Source organism: Pogoniulus pusillus, chromosome 25 (assembly GCF_015220805.1).
Source record: "Pogoniulus pusillus isolate bPogPus1 chromosome 25, bPogPus1.pri, whole genome shotgun sequence".
Lineage (NCBI taxonomy): Eukaryota > Metazoa > Chordata > Aves > Piciformes > Lybiidae > Pogoniulus > Pogoniulus pusillus.
This window is the reverse complement of record NC_087288.1, coordinates 11,667,747-11,686,011: the sequence shown is the minus strand read 5'-3', so window position 1 is coordinate 11,686,011 and position 18,265 is coordinate 11,667,747. Positions and strand designations below refer to the sequence as shown.

At 39.6% G+C, this 18,265-nt stretch overlaps 1 protein-coding gene across 2 annotated transcripts in view; it reads left to right on the top strand.

Moving 5' to 3' along the window:
- Positions 1 to 18,265, top strand: part of LPGAT1 (lysophosphatidylglycerol acyltransferase 1) — a 74,530-nt gene that overhangs the window by 21,616 nt on the left and 34,649 nt on the right. For both annotated transcript variants that reach the window (XM_064164467.1, XM_064164466.1), the window contains exons 4-6: positions 7,973 to 8,091; positions 13,724 to 13,819; positions 17,726 to 17,999. In XM_064164467.1, the coding sequence (XP_064020537.1) occupies positions 7,973 to 8,091; positions 13,724 to 13,819; positions 17,726 to 17,999 (489 nt within the window). The remainder of the gene's footprint in view (positions 1 to 7,972; positions 8,092 to 13,723; positions 13,820 to 17,725; positions 18,000 to 18,265) is intronic.

Genomic DNA, 18,265 nt, shown 5'->3' with positions numbered 1-18,265 from the left:
ATAACTTTTTTGTGCATGCTTTGAAACTTCTTAGAATTGTTTTTTACTTTCTAGTCTGAATATTTGATTTTCAGTATCCCTTGGCAACCTTCACTTACAGGAAATAAAATATCAGAACATGTGTTTAAAATGTACAAATGTATTCCTTCCCTGGTGAGAAAAAATTGTGAGACAGCCTCATTGTTTGGCTTCTAAGCTTCAAGAATGGATTTATTTTTTTCCTGGCCATTACAATATCTTCAGTATGTAAAGTAGTAGAGCAGTAGGATTTTGGTTCATTAATGCATCGTTATTCTTCTGGGTACTTAATGTATTTTATCTGTCACTGGGGAGGAATGTGCTGTACAGCTTACTCCTTCTCCAAGTGGTGTGACTCATGAGCACAACCTCCTTCAAAAGGGTTTCAGCACTCCATTCCATTCTTTAGTCTTGCAGTTGCTTTTCTAATAATAGAATCAGCAAGTCAGACAGTGCAATTACGTTTTGGCTGCTACAGTTTATTACCAGTACAGTCATGGAAACTAAAATCAGTTGCAGTCATCATGTTTCACAGTTCACATTTACCTATGTGGCTACAAACACTGCATCTCTTGTACTGGTCCTTGGGATCAGTAAGCACTGTGCACAGCTGAGGTTTCAGTTTGGAGGATCTTAACTATGAGCTGTGAGACTTTGGTGCCTTTACAATTCAAGCAGTGTCATGTGAGTGCCATGAGGCAGCTCTTGGAGTTGTCCAGCAAAATGTAGAGGGTATGTCTGGTGAAAAATATGGTCTTGTAAGATATGTTAGAACTATTCCTTGATATCTATAGTGAGCATAGCTTGTGTACCCTGGCAGAATTCTTGAATTCTAAAGGTTTCCTTAACATATAAACTACTTGCCTAGCATCATTGTGAGGAAGAGAAGCTCTTCAAATGGTATTTGCTATACTGAAGGCAGCAGTAGAAGTTTGCTTCACTGAAGGTGAGCTCAGGTTTTGTTTTTATGGATTCTCAGTCAAGTATGGATGAAATGATCCCTCTCTTGAGCAACAGGCATCATCTCTTGTGCTAGTGAATTATGGAGCTCAAACGAATTGCACCCCTGAGGTCCTGAACCTGCGCTCCAGGAAAATTAAGTCAATTTTCAGAAGTTTTAATCACTAGGGCCTGCTTCCTAGAGGAACTGCTGTATTTTAGGAAAAACGTGGTTTTTGGGTTGGTTAGAAAGGTAAAAAAGCCAGGGCATCTCTGTTGCAATCGTCTCCTGTTTTTAACACCTCTTGCTGTCAGTTAATTCAAGAGCGTGGGTTGACTTAAGGCATAAATATTGTTCCTGCTAGAGTCGTCTTCTTCACAAAGATCTGCCTGTAAACTGCAGAACAAGAGGGTGGAAGCCAAACAGAATAGAACTGAAAGCAAAAGCAAACAGCCTTTGTTTTCCCACAATGAAGTGTAGAGGTGTGCAAAATGATTTGCCACAGAAAAATGATGATGATGGCCAATGGCTTTAAATCTAGCCTTGGTTTATTATGTACTGTAGGAACAGTCACCCTTTATTTGCAGTTGCTGCTGCTTCTTTAACTTCTATGATAAGCACTTTTCTTGATCTAAGTAAAAGGAAAACATTGTCAGTGCAGTTTGCTTTGTTATTGTCATAAAAGTCTGCATCAAGTCAGCTTTAAAAGATGCTTTATTTCCTATCAAAATCTTGTTACAACGTTAGGTTGTGTATATTGTAATAGCATCAAACTTGACAGTACTTTGGTTAGCAAGGTTATTTTTTTAATAGGAAAATTAACATGTGAAGTGAAGCAAGCTGTATTTAACAAGAGATGCTATTGTATGCATGTTCTTTCCCTCCTTTTCTGCTTTGTAATTTCAGTGATCACTTCTGTGTCTTGTGTGCACTTGAGCCAAACAAAGGCTTCCTTGGCAGTATAGATTCTGGAAGGAATGGACAGCATAGGAAGCATCCTTTTCCTCTTATGTCTGATTTTATATAGGTGGTTTTTTAATACCTTCTAAGCTTAAAATCACATGCTTTATAAATGCAAAAAATTAACTGTATGCTGCTTTGCTTACTCCATTGTTTGATGGTTGGGGTTTTTTTTTTGGTTGTGGGGTTGTGTGGTTTTACCCTTTCTTTTTTTCACTGCAGGTAACCAGTTTGCAGAGCCAAATAACTTTAACCTTTTTCTTAAGGGAAAAAAAATCACTAAGTACATCTTTATCCTTCTTATTTTAATGTGGTCTGGGCTTGCTAGGTAATATTTAATCTCTGCCTTCAATTCTGGGATTTCTTGATGCCAGTTATCAAAGAATCCCATCTATAAAGGAGAGACAAGTGAGTTTAACAATTGCACTCTAGCTGAGACATACTTTGAGCCATTGTGAATAACAGTAAAGCGAGATTGCAACTTGCCAGATATAAGTGCTTGAGCAAGGAGGAAAGTTTAAAACTCAGAAACCTGCTTTTCATGAGTTACAGCCACTGCTGAATACCTGACAATAACTTTCCTTCTTTTAGAAAGCAGGGTGACTTTTGAGGAAGCAAAGGAAGCTGTCCATTAATACTGCCAATTAATTTGTTATTGAAGGTTACCAAGTAACTAGCAAAAAGTAGTGCTGTCCAAGGCTAACTGTTGCTCACCTATGACTTGTTGGGACAGTTTTCCTTGAAGTCTTTTATCATGGGTGGAAGTCATTACAAGTGATCAGAAGAAAAATAACCTAAGGGGTATAAGGGAGCTTTTACTTCTGACGTAAAAGTTCTTGGCTTCTCTAGTTTCTAGAGAAAGTTATGGATATTCTGTGTGGACTCCAATCAAAATAGCAAATAAAATGGGTATCCAAATCAATTGTGCATTTACACTTAACTTTCAGATGACCTATCTAGATTGTTTTATGGGCTTGGGGCTTTAAATAATTGTCATTAGAACACTTAAAGATTTTCCATGACCTTGCCATAAAGCATCAGTCTAAATGTTTTTTATTTGTGGGGTTAACATGGTAGCTTTTAGATTTGGGTGATGGTAGTATGAGAGTTGCATCTGTTTGCCTCACTGCTCATTTTCTGGTGGTTGTTGAAATGTATTGCAGGAAGCTTTTTTCACAGTTCAGCGGAGAAATAGGTTAACACTCAAAACATTTGGAAATAATAAACCCAGGTATTCATTATAAATTAAGGTGTTAAGATGCCAATAAAATCTATGCTGATTCTTCCAGCCCATGCTGTAGTACAGCTACTACTGTAAAGGAGAGGAGGTAGTAAAAAGTTTCAGAACACTTGAAGTTTTATAATGCAATATGCAAAATAAAGTAGTCTGTACTAACGGGCGTGTTAAAGTCACCCACAGGAACAAGGGCAAATGATCTTGAGGCAGCCTCCACCTGCTTAAAGAATAACAAATCAATCTACTCTCCCTGGTTGGGTGGTCTATGACAGGAGGGTAGGAAAGCCCTACACAGGCCAATAGGATGAGATTTAACAAGGCTGACACTTGGGCCACAACAACCCCAAGCAGTGCTACAGGCTGGGGACTGAGTGGCTGGAGAGCAGCCAGGCAGAAAGGAACTTAGTGGTACTGGTAGACAGTGGCTGAAGATGAGGCAGCAGTGTGCTCAGGTGGGCAGGAGAGCCAATGGCACCCTGGGCTGGCTCAGGAGCAGTGTGGCCAGTAGGACAAGGGAGGTTATTCTTCCCCTGTACTCAGCACTGCTCAGGCCACACCTTGAGTGCTGTGTCCAGTTCTGGGCTCCTCAATTCAAGGGAGATGTTGAGGTACTGGAAGGTGTCCACAGGAGGGCGCCAAAGCTGTTGAGGGGCCTGGAGCACAGCCCTGTGAGGAGAGGCTGAGGGAGCTGGGGGTGTGCAGCCTGCTGAAGAGTGACCTCATTGCTGTCTGCAACTACCTGAAGGGAGGTTGTAGCCAGGTGGGACTGGTCTCTTCTCCCAGACAACCAGCAACAGAAGAAGGGGACACAGTCTCCAGTTGTGCTGGGTCTAGGCTGGATGTTAGGAAGAAGTTGTTGGCAGAGAGAGTGATTGGCATTGGAATGGGCTGCCCAGGGAGGTGGTGGAGTTGCTGTCCTTGGGGAGGTGCTCAAGAAAAGCCTGGATGGGGCACTTGTTGCCATGGTCTGGTTGATTTTCTAGGGCTGGGGGATAGGTTGGCCTGGATGATCTTGGAGGTCTCTGCCAACCTGGTTGATTCTATAACTGCTAGGCACTATAACACTAGGTACTGTCATTCTTGCCTGCTGTATTCAAAAGCTGACTTGTTAGTTTGAGCAGCCTGATGGTACACAGCAGTTAAAGGTGCTTGAATATTTGTAGCATTGCTTACATGCACACAGTTATGTTAAGGACACGATTACAAAGCAGTGAAGTATTCTGCAAACTTCTTGATATAAGAGGGAAAAAAAATCTGTTTTGTGGGTAAAATCTGCCATTACTGGTCAGGATTACCAGATTTTCTTGGCATTGAGTATACCATTATTTCAAACTAATTGCATTCCCTTTTAACTGTTTTTTGTCTTGCTACAGTGGATCAAATCACTGTTCCTGGTTCTGCTGCCATGCAGCTAAGGCTTTGACTTGAATTTTTCTAACTGGAGTGGAGGAATGCAGTAGCACAAGAGTTTATTGAAGCAAAAGTTGCTCCTTTTAATATGAGAAAACTGAGGCTGAACATTTATTTCCCCCCACTGAGTTTAAAAGGGACACTGAGCTTAAAGCTGTCGGTATTGGAGAGGATTTTTTCTTCTTTTAAAAATTGTGGCAATGGCAGTGATTTTTTTTTTCTTTTTTCCCCTGCACACTTCTGTGTTTGTTGTTCAGTTTCCAAACCAGAAATGCTCTGTGGAGGGCTTATGCGAACTGATTCTTGTCTCCTTGATCATCAGGTCAATCAATTGACCATAAAGTGTTATTACACATAAGAGACAGCTGGAGTGCCTGAGGAGAAATTAGAGGGTAAAAAAACTAAAGGATGTCCAGTTGAATCACTGTGATTTAATATCTTATTACCTGCCAGCTGAGCAGAAGTTGAGCTATTAGCCTGACCATTTGATAGAATGAATTGAGTAAATCAATTAGAGAATTAAATCAAACATTTTCTTTTAACCTTGCATTTGGAGTGAGATAACAGAGCTCACTTTTTTTATTACTTGTCAGCTTGTTGCTGCATGCTATATGTCTTTACCTTAAGGAGTGTAGGTAAAATACTCTAGGTAACAACAGAATCTTATTTATCCTGCTTTTCTTTGACTAGGGCCTATCTTAAAGTTGTAGAGTTAGACACTGGGCTTCACATAGTGTGCCACATATTTACTTTTTTTTCTACCAAATTAAGTTTTGTAAATTCTCTTTTCTTGTGTTATACTATTTCTCATAGCTGACATTTTTCAGTCATGAACTTTTATGTTAATCCTTCAGAAAGTTAGATCCTTGAAGCATTTTTGAAGAGTGGCTTCTTTTAAAACTGCTCCGTGTTAGAAATGATTAGTAGTATGAATGGGTATGTTACAGGGAATTATCAGTAGAAAAGAAATAACTTTTTTCTTCTCTACGTGATCTATAAATGAAATTGTCATTTGGGTATAATTTGCTGCTTGTGAGAAACTTCGTTTTGCAGATGTTTAATTTATCTAGTACTTAGTTTTTATAATTGTATATTGACTGCTTAATGAAGACACTGAAGTAATCATTTCAAAATCAATATGCAGTTGGTTAATTTTCTTTTAAAACAATTCTCATTTCATCTTCATTTCTTGCCTTGCCATAGTGTGTGGAATACTTAGGAAAGGTGTATGATTATGCTTTCATTATACAGCAAAGTTGACAGGATACCTGTAGGTGAAGAAGCCTAGCAGGGCATCAGTAGAACGAGGAAAACAAAGGTGAAAGAGTGATACTGCCCCCCTGAGCAGCAGAACTCCTGCTCACAGAAATGATGGAGCAGGTCCAGAGGAGGCCACAAAGGTGATCTAAGGGCTGGAGCAGCTCTGCTATGAGGACAGGCTGAGGGAGCTGGAGTTCTTCATTCTGGAGAAGACACTACCCCAGCAGGACCTCAGAGCTGCCTTCCAGTGCCTGAAGGGACCCTACAGGAAGGCTGCAGAGCCTGGAGACAAGAAGGGGGGGGGGAATAGTTTGAAGCTAAGAGAGAGCAGGGTTAGATTGGATCTGAGGAAGAAGTTATTCAATATGAGGGTGGTGAGACTCTGGAATAGGCTTCTCGGGGAGATTGTGGATGCCTCCTCCCTGGAAATGTTGCCAAGGCCAGATTGGATGAGGCCTTGAGCAACCAAGTTTATTTGAGAGGTGCCCCTGCCCATGGCAGGGGGGTTGGAGCAGATGATCTCTGAGGTTCCTTCCAACCTAAGCCATTCTGTGATGATTAACTGGCTACCATATCCAGACACTGTCCAATTTCCATGGAGTTAGGGAGGACACCAGAGGGAATTTGCCTGAATTGGAGGAGGAGAATAAAGGTTATCTTCAAAGTTCATGCTGAGAAAAATAAGAAAGGATGTGTGCTTAGCTTGCCTGGGAAAAGGAGGTTGAACATAATGAGTAGTGCTCCCTACTGTCATATCTCTGTAGTCTATTTCTATCTACTTGTGATCAAATACAGCATTTTATTGTTTTTACTTTGTGTACAAGTGTCAATTCAATACTAATTTGGGAGCTGCTAGAAAGTAGTAGAAGTGGAAAATTTCAGATTTGGGTTTCTGGAAGGACAGAGAATCTATGCATGGATTATTGCTTCTTGTCTTCAGTGTGTAGCCTATTGGTTTTGCATCAGTTCAACTGCTGCTTAAAAGACAGTTAATACTGAAGCGATCAATTGTCCCATGATGAGAGTTGTTCACTGCCTGGAGACCTGTTAATAACATGACTACAGTAGTGAAGGCAAAATATTTCCTTTGATGTCAGAAGTGAAAATAGTCAGTAAGAACTACTTAAAATACTTAGCACAATACTTGTGTCCTATATGCATAGGTAGTGTATCTTCCTACTCCTTTTAAACTTCATACAGCAGCTCTATCTGCCCACCCTTTCCCTTTAACTTGCTGCAGTAACCTTTTTTACTGAAGAGGACAGGCTCCACTCAGAGATCTCTTTGCCCCACTAAGAGTATTAGACATATTCTGGTCTGTAATTGAGAACAGACTTTCTGGTTTTCCATCCTGCAGTCTTCTTTGGGAGGCAGCCTTCTTCCTCTAGTTACTTTGTGATGATGAAGCTAGGCATTTTAACTCTTTTTCTTTCAGCTTGTTTTACTAGAGTAAATGCTGGATGATAAACAGCTGTAGCTTCCTCCAGACATCATTCATGGCAGTAGAGTATCTTTTCTCTGGTGTACAAAATGACTGTTTCTGTTATCTGAGCAGCATTTTCTGAACCCATTTTCTTGCCTGTAGCTAACTTGTTCAGATTTTAATCACTGAAATGGTTTAATGTAGTATTTTTAAACCTCATGATTCAGCTACAGGGTTTTTTTTGTTTGTTTGTTTTGCTTTTACTGGAGAAGTTTAATAATAAGTGTATAAATGAAACAAACTATGCTAAGTTGTTTTTTTAAACAAACCTACCCCCATTTTCTGACAACATGACTTTTTTAATCTAGTGAGGGGAGACAGTTGAATTTGAAAGCTGGGTCAAAAGCTTATGCAATTTTGAGACCCTAAATATAGAATGGTATAATGACACAAAAAGATCAATCTCTGTGCATATGCTCTGGTAGAGTATTTTTTTGTTCTTACTCTGTGCATGCAATTTAAAACTAAGCTGGATACCCTGTGCTTGGAAAAATGGTCTTGCTGATATCCCTTTCTTATGCTGTGTTGCCAATTTAAATTGACGTGTAGGTTTCTTTGTTATGATTATCAAAATGTGGAAGCTTTGAAGTTTTGGTTTTGTTGATAATAAAATTTCAGTGTGGTCATAGTAAAATTTACCTGTGATTTATTTTGTTTTCAATAGTAGTGGAATGGGGTGATGATGTCAAAGCAGTATCAGAAGATGAAGCCATGGTGCTGGTGAACCATCAAGCAACTGGTGATGTCTGCACTCTGATGATGTGCCTTCAAGATAAAGGCACGGTAGGCAACAACTGGGGAGTAGAATAGTTTCTGTGTATGTGACTTATTACCTTGGGTGTGCTTGCTTCTGTGTGCAACACTGATGACAGACTTTTGTGTATTAAGCCACCAAATAATCTCAAAGCCTTGAATAGGAAGCTTTTTGTTTAGATTTGGCTTAATGTGCCAGTTATTAGCCTGGAGCAGATTTAGACCTGAAACGTTGCCTTCAAAGAAGGTCAAATGCAAGCTGAGTCAGTGAGCATTCAGTCTAGGCTAGCATAGGTGGAAACAGATCTTGCAGGTAATCATGCACGTTGATTTGTTCCTCTCACCTTCTGCCCTCATACAACGTATGCCAGCTTTGTTCAAACGAGCAGAGACCTACTTTCTTGGTTTAGGGTTTGTTTCAGCACAGAGTTTTTCTCAAAGTGAGAAGCAAGTTGTGTATGGGATTTTGGCAAGAGTTCAAAAACTGAAAGTGACTTCCCTGTGAGGGCACGTCCAAGCTAAACTAGCTGGCTGAGATAAAAATTGCTTGAACTCTTAATTTCACAAACTCTCAAGCATTTCTTGGGGAGAAGTGCAACTTATGTCAGTAAGCACAGCCCTGTGAGGAGAGACTGAGGGAGCTGGGGGTGTGCAACCTAGAGAAGAGGAGGCCTAGAGGTGATCTCATTGCTGTCTACAACTATCTGAAGGGAGGCTGTAGCCAGGTGAGGTTGGTCTCTTCTCCCAGACAACCAGCAACAGAAGAAGGGGACAGAGTCTCAAGTTGTGCCGGGTCTAGGCTGGATGTTAGGAGGAAGTTGTTGGCAGAGAGAGTGATTGGCATTGGAATGGGCTGCCCAGGGAGGTGATGGAGTCACCGTCCCTGAAGGTGTTGAAGAAAAGGCTGGATGAGGCACTTAGTGCCATGGTCTGGTTGATTGGCTAGGGCTGGGGGATAGGTTGGTCTGGATGAGCTTGGAGGTCTCTTCCAACCTGGATGATTCTATGACCAGAAGGGTAGAATAAACACTCTTTAATTCCCTTCATCAAAAGTATGTATAGGACAATCTCGTGATAAAGATATGTCTGTTGTCTTGTTTATATGTATTGCATAGAATCTTGATATCTTGGGTGTTTTAAGAATCACAGAGCTTCACTTACTCATGTATGTGTAAGTCTAAGACATAATTATCCTGTTTGACTCCATAGCTAAAAAGCTTCAGTCAAGAAAAATAGCAAATTTCAGTGAATGTAGGTGTTAAACATGGAGGAAGGTGCTGGGATGTCAAATATCTCCACCATGAAAACTGTTAGGCTTGCAGCTTTTCAGAAAAGCAAAGTGTCCTTAAAATCACTATTTTCTTAATTGAAACAACTGCAGTCCTTGTTCTTGAAATATACAGAGCCTGGTATTGCTTTATTATTTTTATCTAATAAAGAAATTAAGTAGTACACACTTCAGTATATGCTGAAAACATAGCCCCTTGTACTACTCATGCTAAAAATAATGAGATCCAGACAGTTTATCTTTGACAGAACTTGCTGAATCAGACAGTTTAAAATAGTATTCTTTGTATTTTTGAACTGAAAAGAATTGTCTTTACTCTGAATGACTGTGAAACCACTGGAGGACTAGAACAACCCCAAATGTGCCTGTTGAGTAGAAATCACGATACAACAGACAATTATTAGAATTAGGCATTTTCTGTTTAAGTATAGAATCTGTCACAACCTTGATATTCATCTCTTAGTAACAAAGTAGTCGTTTCCCAGGCTTGTTTTTGCTTTGGTTAGGATGTTTAAGCTCCAGTAATTCCTAAACACTTTGCCACTCAAACCCATATTTAGCTCTCAATGTTATGTGAGGGTGAAAAGCTCACTTTCATTTCATACAAAAGGACACAACGAGAAGGAAACCAGCTTACCAAAACTGGCCTCTCAGCAGTGAAAAGAATTCAAGTGAAAAGTCTTGGGTTGTTATAGACTTTGGGTTATTGTCGTTGTTCTGTAAGGAAACAGAGCTTTTGGCTTCCAGTAACATACCATACCTCTTAAAGAATGGGCTTCACTGACTGATAAAATAGTTCTGTATTACAGTACCAGGCTGCTGGGTGTTGTTTCAAAGTGATTTACATGAACTGTCCTAAGAGTCTGTGCATAGCAGAGTCTTGTGTGAGCCTGCTTCCAACAATCTTTGAGATTGATTGGCTGACTTAGCAAAATTATAACTCTTCTCTCTCCTACACTCTCAGAACCTCTCAACCCAAAGAAAGTGTAGATAATAAATTGTGGTTTTGCTGTGGCAGAACCAGGAAGAACTTCCTCCAGTGCCAGTCTAAAATTTCTTTTGCTTTCCTTTGGCAGCCAAGACTGCCTGAAACCAGATGCAATCTGCAAGCATTGACTGTTTGATGCTGCTTTAAGATAAATGTAGCAGACATCAGAAGTGTTTGATTTTTAAGTTCTATGTTTTTCTGTGTAGTGAGGTAGAACACTGCAATATTCATGCAACTTGACAGTATTTCTTAAGGGCCATGTCAGGAACTGTGATGGAATATTTTTTCTAGTATTTTATTAATTCATATATATAAATTTTAGTCTGTTCTAAGCAAATCTCACTAAGCAGTAAGCTAAGATACATGTGTTAAAATGTTTCTTGTCTTTGAGATTCACTTTTGTAAATAAGGAAAACATGATCTCTTCGTATGGAGGTGGAATTTAGCTAAAAGTGAACGTTTCAGTGGTAGGACTGGACTAATATTGTTACACAGAATCAGTCAGGGTTGGAAGGCACCACAAGGATCATCTAGTTCCAACCCCCCTGCTATGCCCAGGGACACCTTGCCCTAGAGCAGGCTGGCCACAGCCTCATCCAGCCTGGCCTTAAACACCTCAAGGGATGAAGCCTCAACCACCTCCCTGGGGAACCCATCCCAGGCTCTCACCACTCTCATGCTGAACAACTTCCTCCTCATGGCCAGCCTGAATCTTCCCACTTCCAGCTTTGCTTCATTCCCCCCAGTCCTGTCACTGCCTGAGAGCCTAAGAAGTCCCTCCCCAGCTTTCTTGTAGGTCCCCTTCAGATCCAGGAAGGCCACAAAAAGGTCACCTGGGAGCCTCCTCTTCTCCAGGCTGAACAGCCCCAACTCTTTCAGTCTGTCCTCATAGGAGGGGATGATCAGAGCCCTCTGATCAATCATCCTAGTAGCCCTTCTCTGAACATGCTCCAGCATGTCCCCATCCCTCTTGTAATAGGGGCTCCAGAACTGGATGCAGTACTAATATTAGTAATTAATATTAGTTTGACTAAGAGACATTACCATATGACAAGCTGTAAGATTTCAACTGAATCTGAAGTGACCTTTTTGTGTAGTTGAATTTACTTGTGAAATTAAGTGTTAAAACAAGCTTAGTAAATTAATTGAGGTCTCCTAAGTATTAAGGTAAGGTAAATAGGTTAAAATGCTGCTATTACTGCTTTCTGACTAGATGACAAGTTATAAAAGTGACTATTTTTTCTGGTTTAAAGCAGAAGCAGTACCAGGAAGAATGTAGTGGAGACAAAAAAAAAAAAAGTAGAACTTGTACCTATTCACAAAGTTTCAGGATGTGCATTCCCAAGTTTAATTTTTAAGTCAGAGGTGCCTGAAAGATGAAAGTCAGCATATTTGAGCTGCTTTCTTACAAAATCTATGTAGAGTGAAATGAAAGTGAACTCGTCAATAGAAGGCACTTAAATACTTCATACAATTGGTTGAAGCTGCTTCTGCATTCTAGACTTAGGGAATGATGAAGCTAAAAAGACCAGAAACAGCATCCAAAAATTCTTTAAATCCATAAATAACTATGAATGTGTGCTCAAAACCCTTCTGAATGTCTGCTTAGCCTCCTTGAGACTGATTTGATAAGCATTCTTTTGTTCCTGAGGACATTAAATGGAAGAGCCGCCGCTAGTATCTTGCAGTGTTCTGCCCTTGGTAGAAGAACAGAATGAATATTTATTAATCTAGTTGCTTTTAATTACAAACAAGATAAATGTGTCCTGTTCTTTGAACTCCTTTTTTTATTTAAAAGGATTTGAGTTTGTGTATTCATTAATTCATACACAAAAATACTTCCTCTTGATATTGCTCACCATTGCCTAGGCTTACAGGCAGGTTTGTAATTGCTAAGCTCTGGAGTTTGCCCTTTTGTAGCCCACTTGCAGCTAGCAAGGAGCTTTGTATAATTATAGTCACATCACTCCTAAAAAAGAGTGAGGAAGTCCAGGGGTGTTAGAAGCCCTGTGTCACCTTAAACTTGATCAGACAGACTTTGGATTCTGAAGAGCAATGATAACCTTTCAGGATAAACCTGGCAACAGCTAAATAAAAGGACAATAAAAAGTGATATGGGAGAAGAGAAGCACCAGCATTGCTGGGCAGGAGTTACTCCTTCAGGATTGTTACAGAACATACAGTGGCCAATCATAACTCCTCAAAAGACTTTTTCAGGGAAGCAGATTACTAAGTTTCCTTGTTGGGTTAACTTCTGCTTGATAGAATAGAATGACTGTCAAAATGCCGAGTAGCAGATGAACACTGACAGTCATGCAGGTACTGCTGCAGGCTAAATTGTCTTCAGTGGCATTTTGGTGGTGGTTTTATCAAAGGATATGGTTCCCTACACCAGCCTGTCATCTTTGGACTGATGTGTAGGCATCAACTTGTGATATTATAGTGCCTTGAAGAGCAGTAAGACTTCTCAGTGATGCTTTTTAAAATTTCTAGTCCTTAGGATACACATTTCCATTCTTTTTTTTCCACTCCCTAAGGAGTCACTGAAATGGAAAGAATATGAATCTCTGCAGAGAATAATTTTTTGCTTTAAGGCATTTTATTTAACAAAGAGCTGGGGGTAGCTGTGTGAGAAAAGGGAATAGCTGTATGAGAAAACATTTCACCAATATTAGTCTCAAGTGAAGAGTTATATCTAGGAACTAATATTTTCTTTCATCACTCACAAATAAATAGTGTATGTCTTTGTTCCCTTGAATGTGTAGCATCTACTAAGTACCTCTGTCAGACAGGAAGAAATTCTAGGATGTCACAGAGAAGAAGTGGATGTTTATTTTCAGTTCAAAACTTTTCATATCTTTGAGAGCTGTCCTTTTCTGCTTCCAGTCATGTCAGAGGGTCCAGAAATGGGTGGGTTTGCATTATCTCACTGAATGCTGCTGTTCAAAGACCAAGTCAGCACGTATGAAGCACAGCATGATCTCACCCCCAGAATCACCAAGTACAGAAATCTATAAGGAAACATTATTGTGGTAGGCATAAAACAGTTACAGATTTCAAATACAGCTCTGTATTGCTTTGTGTACTTTAACAAACACTAAAAATGGTTGTAGTTTGTGACTGGCTTAAAATTGGGGGGGAGTATGTCAATAAGAAGTCTTACACTAATTGTGTGAAAAGATTAAGCAGAAATTACTCTAGCATATGGGTAAGAGGTAAAGCAGAAGAGCAACACCTCTGCTAAGGGAGGAACATGAGGGATTTTACTCCATACATTTTTCTGGTTCTGTTGGTGTTCTTGAGGGTGACAAGAATGTAATCAGCATATAATAATTCTTTGCAGCTGGTATTTAGTAAACATTTTATCTGTGTTTTTAACTTTTCAGGTTGTCCGTCAGATGATGTGGCTGATGGATCATATTTTTAAGTACACAAACTTTGGCATTGTGTCTCTAATCCATGGAGACTTCTTTATAAGACAGGTAAATGGAAACACATAAAAGTGCTTTGGTTCACCTTTATATCGGGGACATCATCATGTTATGGGACTTGCTCATTACCTCCTAGGTGGTTTGCAGGATGAAATAACTGTGCTGTAATGTGTGTATTTGGATAGAGCTTTATTCCAAGCTTATTTTGTTCTTTGCCTAGGAACAAGTGTTCATGGAATCCAGTTAAGATAGGAGGCTTTCATGAGTGAGGTGTGCAAGCAGAGGACACAGACAGTTCTTTTCTCTCTTCTGCTTCTGGCTGCCCACTGTTAATGCTTTTCTTCCCTTACTGACCTTGAAGCTGTGCAACAAGTCTGGCTAGGTCTTTGACTATCAAAGTTTCCGATAAGGAGAGGCAGGACCATCCCTTTTGATGGTGTGGTAGCAGACTAGTTTAAGGTGGTGGTGGAACTGCATAAATAGTAATTAATTGATTCTTGAAGGTGTTGAGCTCAGCATTGCAAATGTTAAGGAGTGAAAGCCTTGGATTTTTTTTTTACAATTTATTGTTTGGGGTTTTTTTTGTTTGGTAGCTGTTGATCAAACTGCACTCTAAAGCAGAAACTTAGTGACATGCATGATTCTGCTGCCAGTTAAATGAATTGCAACATCCAGCATAAAGGTTTCTCTCCTTTGCTTATTTTTATTTGTCTAGATTTACAATATATGGGCAGCCAGAGGGAATCAATGAATTCTCTCACTTTACAGAGAAGGAATAACTAGTAAATACAGAATGAAATATAGAAATCTTTAATCACACCTATACACAGCCATAGTGAGATTTCCCAGTGTCTCTAGAGACTGTAGCTGTGTAGTGTGAAACTATGGAAATGAACAGAGTTTGACACTTTGTAAATACATTTCTACTTCAGTAGTTAAAATTCACAAAACAGACATTTTGAGGTACACTTGACTTTCAGCTTGTTAATTGTGATTTTTGAACATGGCATTGCCATTTCAGTTACAAAAGGAAACCTAAGACTTTTCCTCGTTTTTCTAAAGTTATGTTATTAATCTAAACATAAACTAATTCAAAATAAAATGTTTCATCACTGTTCATTAGCTGTTAGGTGTAGGAAAAACACTTAGAGTGAGTAATGATCCTTTGGAGATCCACAGAAAGGACCTAGTAATAGTTGGATGACCAGATAGTTCTTTTGTTTCCCCTGTAAAATAATGTAATTTTGTAATTTGGTTATACAATATATCTTATTAAATTTACATTACCCTCATTTTCTTGGGCAGGACCAATGGCAATTTTAGGAATGCTTCTGAGATTTACTAGAAGTTTATCAGTGTTTTCTCCATTGCAAAACTTGGAAACCAGGACTGTCAGTAACTTACCTTATCAGTGATGTTGTGTCAGCAGTCTGCTGCTACTCGTTTTCTTTCCTCTGAAGAAGAGAATGCTGAGCCTGTTCCCTGTGACACTGATCAACTAGTTGTGGTCTTCAAGAATTGGTTATCTTAAGGAACTGCTTCTGCTACTGTATGGCTTACTTTTTCTTCTGTCTGGCCAGTGTGTTAATTGCATCTTCTCTTCCAGCACTCTTCAGTATTTTGCTCATCAGAGTTACTTCTAAACACTCCTCTCTTCCCCAGTAGTCCACTAGATTTTTCTGTGTCACAGCAGCATCTTAAGCCCTACAAAGTTTGTTGAAGAGCAATTTATCATCCACCAGATGTGTTTGTTAGGTTTGGTTAAATTTTAGATCATTTTAATGTCTAATGTGTGAAAATTGAGTTGTTTACTGCTGTTTTTTTAACTACTGTGCTATCCTGGAGTGACATGAGCTGGTGGGACATGACTTGTAACTGAGGAGCTTTTATACTGCTCTTTAATTGCATTAATATGAGCAGCAGGCTTTTTTTATCTTTAATGAGTTAATTTGAAGTAATCACAATCATCAGATTTCAAAGTCTAGGAGTAACACTTCACAAAACTTGTCTTCAGTAAAATAATTGCTTCTTGCTTTCTTTCACTCAACTCCACTTCTTTGTCTTCTGCTCCAAAAAAAACCCAACTGAAAACTGGCCACCAAAGGCTGGAAGGTTTGTGCCAGTTTTGTTGACATTTCAGAGAAGTAAAATCACCTCTGCTGCACAAAGCTTAGATTTTAGACTCGGCTGTCTTCTTAGTGATTTGGCAAAGTCACTTTGGACCACTCAGAAATGATAATTGATGTAAATTCCTGTGAAAATTTAGGTAGCTTGCTCTTGGTATGTGTGGAAGTGGGAAGAGAAAAGATTGTTGAAGGTATTTCTGGGGTAATTAAGGACAAGTCTTACAGTCTTAAGTGAAAAAAGTTTGCTAATGAAATGAATGCAGGTTGTTTGTTTTTTTTTTCTCTTCCCATAGTTCTTTTAGGTTTAATTTTCACTTGTCTATAGCCTATATGCATGTAATTATTGATCCAGAAGCTTTTTGGCCAGGGCATCTCATTTTCTTTGTAGCCTTTTCTTAAGTTCACATGCATAAAATCACTTCCTACTCAACAATTCCACCTAGAGGAGAAAAACAACTGCAAACATCACAGCCCAGTACTTTGTGGGTTTTGGTGGTTTGTGTTGGTTTTGGTTGTTTTGGGTTTTTTTTTTGTGGTTTTTATGTTTTTTTGGAGTTTGGTTTTGTTGTGGTAGTGTTTTTTTGTTTGGTTGATTGATTTGTTGTTGTGTGGGTTTTTGTTGTTGTTTTTTATGGTGGAGGGGTGTGGTGCTTTGTGTGTGAGGGTTCTTTTCCTCCTCTCAAATAGTGTTTCCATCAGTGTACTGATTTTAGTTGAGACTAAGCATTCAAGTAGCACAAGTTTGGACGAAGTCTGTGTTTCTGCTGTGGTAACTGAGCTCAGGCCTCATCTTGAGGTCCAGCTGTGTCTTCTGGTACCTCTGCTATTTTAATACGTGCTATAGGGGAGGTGCACAGAAGATAGGCAAGCAAAGATACTATTTGGATGGATAAGTGTGCTGGTTTGAGGCTAATTGGAATATTTCAATGAGAAAAAATTAGATTATAGGTTGTGAAAAGAAAACCATGGTGATGTTTGCTGCACTCATAGGCTTGCTGAGATGCATAAAAACAAGGACACAAACATAGATAAGACAGTGTGAGAGTCTGTCTGCTGGAGTTGGTGTCTGTGCTTTTCTCCCTGAGCTTCTTTGGTGTAATCCTTCTGCTTCTAACTCCCCTTGCCAATCCTCCAAAATCACCTTGCACGTAAGACAAACTCAGGGATAAGGTAGAGGGATGGAAAGAAGGTGGAAGGGTGGTTGGGAGCCCCTCCTGGGGACTCTGGTTTCTGGGAGGGCTGTTGTGTTTCTGTATTACTTTTAACTTGTATATTTCTGTAAATATCTGCTTGTATATTGTGCTGATGTGAATATAAAGCTTCAGTCCTTAACTTCCATCCAGCTGATTCTAGTCTGGGTGATTTCATAAGAGGGAGGAGGTGGGGAACATGCACTTCTAAATCATAGCTTCATCCCTGGATTGTCTTTGCTAAACTTGGCTCGGCAAATTTAACCTGTGACACAATAATGACTAGGGGGAACTCTGTTAATACATCCTCCTGTTGTGTGGAGTTCTCATATAGTCTGTATTACAGAACTGTTGAGGCCAGAAGAGATCATCATGTCCAACCTAATATTACTGAGTCATGTCCCTAAGCACTGCAATGCTGCTTTTGCTTTTGCAAAGAAATCATGAGTTTGGGAGCTTTTCTCCAGCCTTTCTGTAAAGCGACATTAACTCAGGTCGTTTGGGCACATTGTGTTTTGCTGTCAGAGAGGATTTCTTGTGTGTTTGAGAAGAGAGAAGAAAAGTCCTAAAAGTGTAATGATTATATTAATGTTATCTCTTTTGAGCATTCCTTTTATTTAGTCCATGTTTTATCCTTGTAGGGGAAAGCACACCGCGACCAGCAGCTTGTATTACTGAAGGAGCATCTGGAAAAGTATTACAGGAGCCGCAACCGGAAATGGATTGTTTTATTTCCAGAGGGTGGCTTTCTGAGGAAAAGGAGAGAGACAAGCCAAGAATTTGCCAAGAAAAACAATTTGCCATTTCTTAAACACGTCACCCTGCCGAGAACTGGGGCAACACAAGTAATCCTGAAAACGCTTGTAGCGCCTCAAGAAAATGGGACTCCAGCAGGTAGAGACACTGTGAGAAAAGGTAAAGACTGCTTCACTGCCTTGGATAAAAAGCAAGCTGAATATCTCGGGTCTGAGCCGAGCAAAACATTTCATGTTGGTGTGATGGTTTGGGCTCTTACCCGCCCCCCCCACACTTTGTATTTGCCCCAGCTAACTCAGACGGACCCTGGGAATATAGATGAAGCAATGTATTTACAGCTAGCAGAATTTACAAGCAGCTATTTACAATATATACAGTTATATACAATTATATACAGAAATATACAAAGGATAAACAATACAGAA